Source organism: Arvicanthis niloticus, chromosome 13, assembly GCF_011762505.2.
Source record: "Arvicanthis niloticus isolate mArvNil1 chromosome 13, mArvNil1.pat.X, whole genome shotgun sequence".
In the NCBI taxonomy this organism is placed as follows: Eukaryota; Metazoa; Chordata; class Mammalia; order Rodentia; family Muridae; genus Arvicanthis; species Arvicanthis niloticus.
In genome coordinates, this window is record NC_047670.1 from 40,056,836 (window position 1) to 40,070,331 (window position 13,496).

Consider the following 13,496-nt stretch of genomic DNA (forward strand, 5'->3'; position numbering starts at 1 on the left):
ACTACCTATTAAAGTATCTTGCTCATCTACAGTTTAAAGCTACTTCATTTTCCTTTATTTTCCTATACAGTCCATTTTATTTTGAACAACTGAGGTTTGCTAGGGGCCATTTTAAATTGTCTGAACAACTGGAATCATAATGAGGTTATGAGAGAGAAGAATATGCTTAAGACCAAACCTATGGCAGTATTACTGAATTTCTCTATTGGTCAGTATGAGGGCCAAGGTTCCTGTGCAGGAGTTCAAGCTACAAGTCCACTACAGAACTTCTAAGCAGCTGAAGGGGGGACGTTTTAAGCTACATGATCACTGCCGAAATTTTGAAATGACAAAGCAAAAACTGACTTTTTACTTATCTAGGATCAAGGAGGAAGAAAACAAAGGAGTAATTACAGTTATAAATATTGGGGTACGGGCATCTTTACCATCAGTGATGCTACTAAACAGAAAACATGTTGAAAGGTGACAAAATCTGGCTTTTTCTCTGCCAGACAAAAGGTAACCGAAATCCCATTTTTAATAGCATGGTCATTTGTTTCCTCTAAGGGTTCATTTTTTAAATATACTCCTTTCTATTCTGAGACCAAAAAAAGTGGACTGTTCAAGCAAAGAGTTTTTCATAAGCCTTTCCAACTAGAGCACACGCAACACTACAAATAAGGTATAGAGTATGTAAAATAATGTCTTAAGGAAGAACTATGGTGGCAGGATTCCTCCATAATAACACACTATTTTTAGGGGAAAGAGACCCAGTCCAAATTTAAAAGATTAATTCAGAATGTATCTGGCCAGCCTCACTGTTTATCTTGCTTGCTTGGCTTTATTCCTATCTGTCCCTTTACTTAGAAAATTAAAAAAGAAAATTTTACCTCACACATGAGACTAAATGTAAAAACATCTTAAATTCTATCTTTATTTTATGTTTGGGGTAATGATTCAATTTCCCCTATTATCTGCCAACTAGTCAATAATACACAACACGTTTAAAATGAACGATTATAGTACCCAAGTTTAAATTTAATATGCATAAGACAGATCTACAGGTACAGTAGAAAAACATTAGTGTGGAAAGCCAACTTTAAAAATGAAATATAAATGAAATAGAAATATCTATTTCTTCCCTTAATTACTCTTTAAAAATAAAAATGTAGTAATTAAAAGAGAAGCCAATAGAAATATTAAAAGATGGTATTCAAAGTTACAAACGTTCTACTAAGAGCAAATACAGAATTATAGATAAATGTCTAGATAAATATATGGTTAAATATGACATAAATAAATATGTCTTATAAATATCAGGCTGTCATTTTAAAGCAGTACTGTTTCCATATTTAGCCAGACCATATTTTCAAAGCAATAATTAGGCACACCACTTAAAAAAAAAAAAGCACACCCAACACTTTTATACTTACACCAGATGCAGCATAGAGAAATACTTTGTACATGCAAAAATGAAAGTTCAGTTCTTTCTCATATGGATTGTGGAACTACAGACACAACATCAATAGACACATAGTTTGAAGTTATGAGGTGAGATTTCATGACAAAGGACAGTATTTTATCTATTACATATCAAAGGCATTTGTATCATTTCAAGACTAAAATATGTATTTTTGGTGTGGTAACTAGGCTAGTAACATAAAAATGTGACACTGAGTTTAACATACAAACAAAACATTATCCAGGAGATTGAAATAGACCTTGTAAGTAGTTAATAACTAGTAAAGGTTTAATGAGTACCAAGAAATTTAAAATAAAGGAGAAGATTCAAGTTTCCCTAAGAGGGAAAAACACCCAGCACCACACTGATCAAACATCTTTTAGACTGTCACAGGAAAGTCACATTTATAATTTTGAAAGCTGCTGAAGACTGCTGTAGAAATGAAGACAGACAGAAAGAGCAGACAAGTAAGCATTGCTTTACTGAAAGCAAATCATGCAAAGGGTGAAATACTAGGGAGGAAGAAAAAGATTGTAAAATAAAGCATTTAAAAAAAAGGCATTTTCTATGTAATGCAACCAAGACTTGTCACTTTGATTTTTCATAGCTTTACTTTTCCAAGGAAAGCACATCACATAGCATGATAACAAAATGGTACTCATTTGAATGTAAGCAATGTATCTATTGAGGGAAAGATTCTTTACTCACAGGCTTAAATGTATACTCTATTAAATAGAAACTAAGACATGTTCAAATTGCTCTTACTGTTGGAAGGCAAAATTAAATATTTTAGTCATTTCATACCAATTTCCTACCAGGTAGAAGAATTCCCTACAAAACTGCAGCAAAGAATCACTGAAAGTAATGACTAAAATAGAAGACAGTGGGTTTTTTTTTTTTTTTTAATATGAAGGTAGAAATAAAAGGGTCAACATAAAAATTACAATTATGATATATGAGCTTACAGCTCCACCCTTACAATCATTTACTCTGTAAATACTTAGAAGCTATCTACCTAAGTTCTATCAGGTCAGGAACCAAAATGCATACTGTACTCCACTGGCACGGTGGATAAGCTCAGCACCTAGCATAACAGACTTTTCCTAAAATAAGGCAAAAGGTACTGAAAATATAAAAGATTAACTAGAAAAAAATAACATTAGCCTTAAAAGTAAGTACCAATTTTTTTTTTTTAAAAGAGGGAAGACAGGCAACACAAAAGAATTGAGAAGAAGAAATGTATGACTTAATGGGAAGGCACTCTAGACAAGCAGAAAAAGAAGAATCTATTTCTCACTTATATTTTTATATAACCACTTTTATAAAAACTTTGTTTTGATTTGCTCTGATATACATAAATCAAGTTTAACAAATAGTAAGCTTATAGGCTAAGAAGTGGCACAAAACCAAGTCGCTCTTCTGTTCTATGAACCAGAATTTTGTGAGCCACTGACATAATAGTTGCTAAAAACTTACTAGAATGAGCTATTAATTAACAACCTTAACAGTAGGTAACTCTAAGACTTAGAAGAAGCTATACTATGCTGCCATTTTGGTATATTAATATATGCTGTCATATTATGGAATAGTTCTGAACTTATTATCTTAATAGAACTTAAGAGAAATTCCTGTATTTAAAGAATATGTTTTGCTGAGCACAGAATAGTATCTGTTTTAAAACCACTGTGCATGGTGCTGCTTCTTTCCAGTTATCTTCCAAACTGAGCTGTAATTACTGCAATTCACTCAACACCCAATTCTAGTATCATCATACTGAACTCTGACCTTCTGATCTACATCCTAAATATAAATATGTAAATTAGATTGCGAATCTTCACTTGTCTCTATTCTACTAGACAGGCTGAGGTCTCCATAGCAGCTACTGGCTGATATACAAGAAGCTAGCTCTAAGTATACATGGACTCAAGTATAAACCTGTAAAGGGGGTATGGGTTAAGGGGAATAATGACTTCGATACAGTTTTCATTTATATAATAAATTTCTAAGTATCACAAATTATGTTTAAAATGCATGAGATTATATAATTTGATACATTCGGATGCCCAAAAGCTAAACACAGAATGGCATCTGTCTTAACACCACTGTGCATGTTGCTGCTTCTTCTCACTGTCGTTGGAGATTATATACAAAATTATGTTTGTGTAGCCCAACTCTGAAGGTATGTGAAGCTGGGCCTAACCAATAAGGTTGACTGGAATAATATATCTAAATTACTTTGGTGACCTATAAATCAAATAATGTGGCTGTATTAAAATAGCAAAAAAGAATTGGCAGATCTGGTACATAATAGTTACCAGTTAAAAAGGAGTTATCTAATGGTCATTACAGTAGCTTAATAATAAAGTTCCCAAATTCAAAACTGAGTATTTCTTTAAAAAGAGGAAAAAATATGTTTAAAAAAACTGTAAGATAAAATTAAGATCCCACAAGTATCAGAATCCAAAGAAAATGTACCTCAGCATCTGAATTTTAAGTTAGGAGCAAATCGTAGCCTAGTACACAGTGTATCTTCACTGAGGCCTCTTTTATGGTATACTAGCAAGCAGCAAAGTAAAACTTCTATATTGGATGATAAAAGCAACAAGTATCATTTAAAATGTTTTAAGCTGAAGAACTGACTCAGTGGTTAAGAGCACTTACTGCTCTTCCAGAGGACCCAGGTTCAATTCCCAGCAACCACATGGCAGCTCAGTGCCATCTGCAAACTCCAGTTCCAGGGGGAGCTGATGCCCTCTGCTGGTATATACCAGCACCACATACATGTGTGCATAGATATGAAGACAAAACACACATTTTAAAATACTAGCACTTTCTAGAAGTTTACTTTTAAAGGTTCACACATCATTTTACACTATTGATTATTTTTGTTGTTGTGACTTAAAACCTTTTCCTCCATTATATTAGGTATTTAAAATGTGAAGCTAATGATGCAAATGCCCCCACCCCAGCCCTGCAAGCCAGGATCTAGTAATCTTTTCAAGTTCTACATTTAAATTATGGTTCATACTTTAACAAAACAGAATACTAGCTTTATAAAAAGATCAAGTGCCAAGTCTTGAACAAGATCTTGACTATATCAAAGCCAAGATTCTGCAAATGTAAGACATTTGGGACAAAGGAAAAAGAAGACAGAAGAGCGGAAAAATATAGAGGACCAAGTTTCAAACAGAGCAAATAAACTAATACAGCTTTAATGTAAGTTGCCTCATCTGAAAGAACATTCTTTAAGTCAGCAGTCTGCTCAACATCCTCAAGCTGATTAAAATCCATGCTGAACATGCACTTAGAACAGCACTGTCCAATTGTTCAGAAGGGTCAAGAAAACTAATGTTCATCTGGTGCACTTTCCCTAAAATCTCAACAATTTTAATGGTCTTGTTTTTGGCTTTCCTCCTTTATTAGCCTACACATAGCACCCAGACTGTAACAGATTTTTGTACAAATGTACTAAAAGTAGGAACCTATTAGAGACTACAAAGTATTCTACAAAATGAAAATATGCATGCATGTTTGTATGTATGTATATATGTATATATGTATGTATCAAACATTACCCTGGCTTAAAGGATAAATTGTAGAAATGGGTCATAAAATAGAATGAACTATATAAAAACTAAATTGAAGGTGAAAAACAAAACGACTTTCTTTTCAAGTTATTTGCGTTTCAAAATCAGAAAGTCTAAAATTTAAGTACTTAAAAATCTGTTCAAATATAACAAAGCCCATGATTTACAAATATCTCTTCACCCTTTCCTAACAATTTTCTAATTGTCCGTTAAAATAGCAACATTCACACTATAACATCAATTTAAAATCATTTTTCTCAATTTAACAATCAGACAAGCTGAAGCAATATTGACAGCCAAAAGCCAAAGCAGAGCATGCACAGAGCTCAGATGCACTTACCTGCTGCTCTCAGACCACAATACAATAAGTCATGCAACACAGAACAGATACAAGGCAAATTACTTAAAGGTCTGTGAACCTGTTATTTTTCTTTTTACTCAGAGTCAGAATAAAATTAACTGCTGATATGCACAAAATCATTTTAATTTCTTAAAGTTATCTATAAAAATTACATAATTTAGGTTCACACTTACCTTTTAATAGTATGCCCAAATTACTGAGCTCTGAATAGCCTTCATGAACTGATCCAAATTTAAAATACTTTATATATGCATAAGGAATAAACAAAACCTGATCCATTTTTTTCTCAGTTGTAATAATTTTCCCTCAAATACTGCTTATACTAGCAAATAATAGAGATAGTGGGTTTTTTTCTTATTTTTTCATAAGTGTCTTCATTATTATAGGGTTTAAATAAAAATAATTGCCAATTAAGAGACACAATCTCTTAGAAATTCAAAGAAACACTTCTTTACTATAATTTACTTTATAAAATGATTCAATTCTAGAAGGCACCAGAAGTTTTAATCAAACAATTCATAGCTCAGTCATGCAAAGCAGTTAAAAAGATGGCAAAGTGGAAACATTCATTAGTGCAAGACAAACGCAGTCTACTGCAGGCAAAGAGAAATAGATATAAAATCATCTTCTCACTTTCAAAATCAAGGAAAAAATTTGGCCCCTGCTCAAGGTCTGTGCATGTCAAAACTTTAAGAAGATTCCCCATGTTAAGGTACCTGTCAAGACAAGAATGAGAAAGAGAAAATATCCCTTTATAAAAAGAACATCTGAAATTGACTTAAAGAAAAAATAGTAACAGGGAAAATGTTCATTAGGCCATGAATTCATCCTTCAGGTTACCCAGACTGTGCTCTGGCAGACAGCAAACCGGGTTCTCAAGGTGTTGATGTGTAGGACCTAGAGGTGAAATATGATTTTTCCTGTACATAATGGCACAACTGTTGCTCTAATTCTTCTCAAAATTCTCCCAAGACAAGTTTCATTAATGGCCTTATAATGAAAAATTCTTTAAGTATTCCAATAGTGCTAGTATTCTGAAAAAAAAAATTCCGATCAAGAATTACTTCTTATGAAACTTTCTAAGTATAGCAGTGAAACAATAATTTATTAAAGAGCCAAATATTAAGGTTTGGCCAAAGCTCACCTTCACATCTCATTTTAAAATGTAAAAATTACTTCCTTTATGCCAATGAAAATAGCAGGTATTTCTCACCAAATCTGATTTGTAAAATTTGTGGAAGCTATTTAAAGTGTTCATTTTAGATATGCAGCACAGATTTTATTTCTTAAAGCAAATTAATATAGGATGATAAGTGAACAGACTTGGCATAGTCACTAAAGCATACTATTAGAATATTCATCATAAGGCTACTTGCTTCATGGACTAATGAAAGGACACCACTGGCTACAGACTCAACATGATTTTAGCAAATGAGAAACTAAAGAATTATACATATGATGGTGATGTTTGCCTACAATTAAGGGAAAAAAATCATGCAACCTTTGTTTGATTCCCCATGTTTAAGTAACAAATATTCTGGCTGGCCTTCACTGTGGTGTGAGTATAATTAATCTTCCACCTTTACCATTATGCACCAGCTGTGAAGGGCTAAGGAGACTTACTTTCAAAGTCCAAGAAAAAATGTGCTGCATTGTGGTCTATGTCCCTGGTTAGCACCTTAATGAGATTACCCATGCCAGCAAACCTAAAAATAAAAATGGCAACATCATTTAGTTCCAGTAAAAGGCTGACGTAGAGGCCTGGGGTTCAGCAAGGCTGGCTTGCACATAGATGCCAACAGGTGCAGGGTCACATGGTTCTCACATGGTAACTTGGAACAACAAAGGTTCACTCAGCTGAGTTTATAGCTCCTGTCCCCCTGGTTTCACATATTTAAAAAGTTATATAAGCAAGATGGGGAAAAGATATTTTTACATATAAGTTCTAATATTTACACTTGATTAAAAGCTATGTTAAATGTTCTTTTAAAAGACTTCTGAGGTACAAATTCTAAACTTGAATTAATAGCACTGTTTTTCAAATAATGTAAATATCCAGACCATTATTTTTGTTAATGAAGGTTTTGTCCTTCAATTTGAATCAAACCTATTAGAAATACAAAGACAGTATTTAAATCACTCTTAACTATTAGACTGAAGAAGGTTATCAATTAATTAACCATTTAAGAAAATTACTATACAAATCACAATATGTTTTTCTCCTCTAAGATTCACCAAAACTTTATCATCAACTCAGAACCAGCTACTGTTCCAACTTAGTAAGCTTTCAAACAAAATGCAACGGAAAAAAAAAAAAAAAAAAAAAACTGGCATAAATCTTACGTAAGGATTTGCCATGGCTCTGTGAAGGTGAAAGGTGGTGTCAGGAAACCAGGATCAAATCTAGAAGCTAGAATACACAGTGACCTCAAAGAATACTGTCAGGACTGCTCAGAACCCAACTTATCAATGGATTTCAAAGGTCTAAGTAGAATAAGGCCCACTTTTAGCCCTTTTGTGTCAAGAAGTTGCCAAATGGCATTTTAAAAGCAGTCTTCCTGGCATACCACCATCATAGTACAGGAGGGAGAAAGAAGGGATATGTACACCACGCCACCTGCAGGGAAGATGTTGGTAGTAGCTATTTGTTTTCCCATGTCCCACTCTATAAATCTGCTGGTTTCCAGTGATCACACCATAAAGTGGGCCTACACTCCTCACCACTGCAATATACCTGGTCTTGACCCACTCATTCCAGTGTGATGATGTAGAATTTCTTGTCTTTTACCCCAATATAAATGTTTACTTTGAAAATGACTGCTTATCTGGTATTGCTCAATCTTGGCAGCACTTAGCTGGGTAATTCTTTTTTTTTTACTGAGGTCTACCTCAAACAGTTAATGTTTGATGCTAATTTAACAGTTAATGTTAAATGCATATTTAACAGCATCCTGAGCCTCAACCCACTAGAAACCAGTAAACCTGCACATGATCATAAAACCACAATGCAGTAATCAAAAAATGTCCCATAAATGTCCCCTTAGGGCAAAATAATCTCAGGGAGAGAATGACTAACCTAGCACAACTGCTGCCCAAATGTTCATACTCACTGACAGCTAAGGGTGTCTCCAAATAGTGACAAGTGTTTCTCAGAAGGCACAAGTACTCCTGGTTGACAGCTGCAGCTTTCAAATACATGACCATAAATACCAAAACATGCTCTGAATAGCTACACCAAGGGCTAACTCCATACATTAAAAAAAAAATCTCCTCAGACTTCCCACCATTCTCCCATGCAGGAAATGACCTTATTCCATCTTTCACATGCAAAATGCAAACGTTTCCAGTCTGTAACCCATTATTGAAGAGATGGAGCCAGTGGACCCCAGAAGTTTGCTGGCCTTACAGGGTAAGCTACAGATGATTCATGTGAGAGACTGTCAAAACTAAAAAGGGGAGATAATGGAAGACATTCAATGTCTCCCTAATTCCCCATGTACGCTCGTAAGTATTCATACCTATGCACCAACACCAGAATATAAACCACACTTTGTGACTTCACAAATCTTAATATTGGAATAAGTGTCCTTAGCTCAATTTTCTAGCTCTTCTTTCCAAGTATAGCTATGCTTTATGGTGAGAATTTCTAAAATAAGGCAAAGCTGTCCATGTCCACTTGCTTTACTAGCAACCTCAGGGTCTTCTCTTTGCACCTATTCTTACGCCGACTCTCCTTCCAAACACTGGCTCTGCACAGCTCAGAACCTCCTGTCTGCTCCACTACTGCACCATGTTTCCTATCTTTACAACTCGGTTGGTAAGTATAAATAATACTGTCTGCCATCAGTCTTCTCCACTTTTTCAATTCCCAATCTTCTAATCCATTCCTATCTGCCTCTTAACGTCTACCATTACAATAAAGCTTTCCCTGTCAAGGCCACTGTAACTCACTTCTTGAGTTACAGAAAATTTAAAAGGCAATTCTCATATTTCAACTTCCAAAGTGTCTGCCTAGGTTTATACTCATGATTTCATTTTAAAAAAAGACTTATTTACTGAATGTAAATAAATGAGTGCTCTATCTGCATGTACACCCCATGTGCCAGAAGAGGGAGGGCATCAGATCCCATTACAGATGGTTGTGAGCCACCATGTGGTTGCTGGGAAGTGCACTCAGGACCTCTGGAAGAGCAGCCAGTGCTCTTAACCTCCAAGTCATCACTCCAACCCCATGCTTTCATTTAGTATAATACATTCCCAAATTTCCCTCCTAGTTATGGTTTTTCTTTTTGTACATTCTCCCATTAGGATCTATGTACCATTAGGATCCATGTATTTATTTCTCCTATCTTAAAATAAAACAAAAGTGTATTATTATTCTCTTTCCTTCTCTAGCTCCCACATGACTCCCTTGTTTCTTCTTTGCAGGAAAATTCATTAAAAGCAGTTTTCTGTGCTCATCAGCCTTGCTTCCTCACCAATTTCCATTCTGTTAAACCTAATCCACCAAACACTGTGCCAAGTCCATATTACTTAACTATTGTGGCAAAGCCACCAAGTGACTGCTAAGTTGCCAGTTTTCAAATTCCACATTATCACGGTCAAAAGCAGCTAATATACTGACATTATCAATATACTTTTTGTCACTAGTTTAACAGATTATTTCAATGACTCTAAGTGGTCACCCTACTTCTATCCTTTTTTCCCTTGACAATCTCTTAAGACAAACCAGTCTTTTAACAGCTCACAACCAAGTACTAAACGTTCACTATAGCAGATGATTAATTAAAGGCACATGCCAAGATCAAAATATTTTAATTTTAGTATGATAAAATAATTAAAATTGAGAAAGCTGACTTTATTCTGTGTGTCATACAATGTGTGGCTCATGTAAAGTGAGTTTACTTATAAAACTGCACCCTTGCTACACCTTCAGCTACAGCATACATGTGTGACATCTTTCCTATAGTGACATCTAGTGGATACACTTTCAATTTTTATTTCAACGTCCAACTTTAAAGTGAAGAACCTTAACTAAAAACTTTACTTACAAAGCTATGAAGTCATGTATAAGAAATATAAGAGATCAGTGCATGGAAGTAGAAGTAAACCACAACCATGGTACTATGTCAGACTTTCATAGCATCCAAGTTTAACTAGAATGGCCTTCAGCTATCACAGCTAACAGAGAACATGCAGGTAAGCAATACAAGAGTATTCAGAATCCTGTGAGAGAAATGCTCAATATTCCTCTTAAAAAATATTATCATTAAACAACTACAGTATTAAAAACTCACTTCCTTTTTTAAGCATACATACACACATACATATATACATATCTATCTATCTATCTATCTATCTATCTATCTATCTATCTATCTATCTATCCATCCATCCATCCATCCAGTGTTCTGCCTGAATTTATGCCTGCATGCCAGAAGAGGGCCCACCATGTGGTTGCTGGGAACTGAATTCAGGACCTCTGGAAGAGCATTCAATGCTCTCAACCTCTGGGCCATCTCTCCAGGCCGAAATTCACTTTCTTAAACTTAACACTTTTTAAAATTCATAACAGCAATAATTACATAATTATATTTAATTTCAAGAACTCAAAATGTAGTCAATTCATTACTATTCATATCATGAATATTCAATATTAACAGCAGTCTTATTTAAGTATCAAAATGTCATCCTTAATGTTTTTTGAAGTAGCATTTTGCTTTGAATTATGACTTCTTTGTATGTCATGTTCCAAAATAAATGTATGCCAATAGTTTTGATAATGATTAATCTGGAAACACAGCCTTTTAAAATGATTTTATTCTAGTATATATTCCAAAGTTGTACTATACAGATGTAAGGGGAAGAAACAATGGGAGTGCTGTGCTGCTGAAGGAAGTGTAAACAGGCATGGCTACTCTGAGAAAGAGTTTGGTGTTCAATACAAAGTTCATGTGCTATACGTACCCAAAGAATTACAATCTAGTACAAATAAACTAACGCTAGCTACAAATTCCTTAAATGAAAAACAACACAGAGTATGGGAATTAAACCAGGAAACTCCATGTGATGACATTAAAAGACATTATTATAACACTGAGCAGCTCCAACGTTCCAATAATGTTCTAGTTCCTCAACTACTGGTATATATTCAAAGAATTCTTTTACTTTTAGATTACTATAATGTACAAATAAGTTAAAAGCATTTAAAAATGTGGTCAGTCACTACAGAGCACAAGGGTGTCAATCCAATGTGCCTAACCAAAAAGCTTGGATTAGAATTCAGACACCCTCCCTTACTCCTAATAGGTGTTCAACAAATCATAAATGACTTATTTTATTTGCTTTAGCATTACATAAAGGCCCATATAGTTCTTTTTTTCCAAATAGTTTTGTATGTGTTGTTATGTATTATATATTATCTGGTACTGCTAGTAGTTAATAAAAATCTAGAATTGAGGAATTCTGAGACAAGTGGAGATACTAGATTGACAGTGTGAAATGAGCAAAGGAAACCATGAACAAAGAGGAGTATCTCATCCAGTCTCAGTAAGGCTGGTAAAGACTGCCCAGAGAGAATTGAGTTTTAATTTTTTCTTTAAGCTGAGAAATAACTGAAAATACACAACAAAAAATTAAAATACGTGGAATCTTTTTGTGTTTACACAACCTGTATATGAAATTTCCCCACAGCCCAGTTTCTGCTAGTTATGTCAGTGGAAGAAAGGTTCTGGAAGGTAAAGAGAAGGCAGGAGGAAAACAGAAGTATCCAGGCAGGACAGGTTAGCAGTTGCTGAATAGTAGGAATGGGGTGATGGCAGCAGACTGTCTTTAATTTTCCTTTTTATGTAGGTGGAGTTAATTCAGAAGACTGAACCTACAGCTTTGGGTATGCTAGGCAAAAACTTTACCAGACTTTTCTCACCAGTGTTCTTGTTATTTTGGGGGAAAGGGTCTCACTAATTTGTCCAGGTTAGTCTTGAACTTTTGATTCTCCTGCCTTAGCTTCCCGAATAGCTGGAATTACAGGTCTATCTTGGCTTTCTTTCCTTTTCACTGTTTCATCCTGTCTGTCTTTGGTTGTTCCAGTTTTTCTAATACTTTTGTATTAGAAATTCTCTGTATCATATTCTGTTCTAAAAATTTCTCAGGCTGATCTGTTCTCTTAACTCAGTGCTAACTGGTCTGCCACTATTTTTTTTTTCCTAACTGAGTTTTAAGAATTCTAAACAAGGACTTCTGTAATACTAGTTTTTATGCCTACATAATAGGGAACTGCTTCTTCATTTAGTCCCTAACATTTCTTAACTTTGCTCGTGTGTTGTTTATAGTAACAGCTCAATTACCTTGTCACCTTTTCTTTGTACTCAGTTTATAAATATTACAGCAAGGGCTAAAATAGGTAACACCAACATTATCAATAGTAACATTGTTTTTAGTTTTTGCATGGAGAATAAGGGACAGAGACATCACTGTCCGCTCCATACCAACATTCCATGCCATGCCCTTAGACTTCTTAGGAATAAAAGAGGGAGGAGCTCAGAAATATGCCAGAATTTCCCAAGTAGGAATAAAAGTCCAGTGCTGACCTCACTAGGGCTGAAGCAGTGACCTTTAAATTGCGTTTCCATGTTCTTCTTCTCCTCATGATTTCTATTGAGAGATAAAGTATTCTACTAAATCAGGTGTCCTTTCTATGTGGATCAAAGGTTCTTAAGTTAATATCTCTGTAAGGATTAAGACACATCAAATGGTTTTTACATTTGGTTACCAATAATCATAAAAATCTGAAACCAAAGAAGGGACCATCCACGCTAAAATGAGAGGCTCAATCATAGCCATTTTTATCATAGTTTGAATTTCCCTATAACATCCAAATAGCTATCCAGCTACTATTTAAATATTGTCTGTAGAACTTAAATTTTAGATTTCTGCCAATTTTTAGGGGGGAAAAAAAGAAATTTCAACTAGTCATTGGATATACAATATGACATAAATCCTGGCCTCAAGAATATGAAATCTGTATACTAAGCTGAAATCACTCATGTGTTAATTTTTCTTCATTTGTTCTAATTCTCAGTGGCCACCAATAACCAAATCTTAAAAA

The 13,496-nt window shown here is 34.5% G+C and overlaps 1 protein-coding gene across 12 annotated transcripts in view; it reads right to left on the reverse strand.

Moving 5' to 3' along the window:
* The window catches only part of Cyrib (CYFIP related Rac1 interactor B), a 126,942-nt gene that overhangs the window by 21,617 nt on the left and 91,829 nt on the right, over positions 1–13,496 (reverse strand). For 5 of the 12 annotated variants that reach the window (XM_076911408.1, XM_034516874.2, XM_076911409.1 and 2 more), the window contains one exon: positions 6,023–6,105. The exons of 2 other annotated variants lie outside the window; for them this stretch is intronic. In XM_076911408.1, coding sequence (XP_076767523.1) covers positions 6,023–6,095 — 73 coding nt within the window. In that variant the 5' untranslated portion in view covers positions 6,096–6,105. Of the gene's footprint in view, positions 1–6,022; positions 6,106–7,012; positions 7,096–12,978; positions 13,043–13,496 lie in introns of all 12 variants that reach the window. 5 more of the 12 variants (XM_034516877.2, XM_076911411.1, XM_034516878.2 and 2 more) reach the window with 3 other exon arrangements.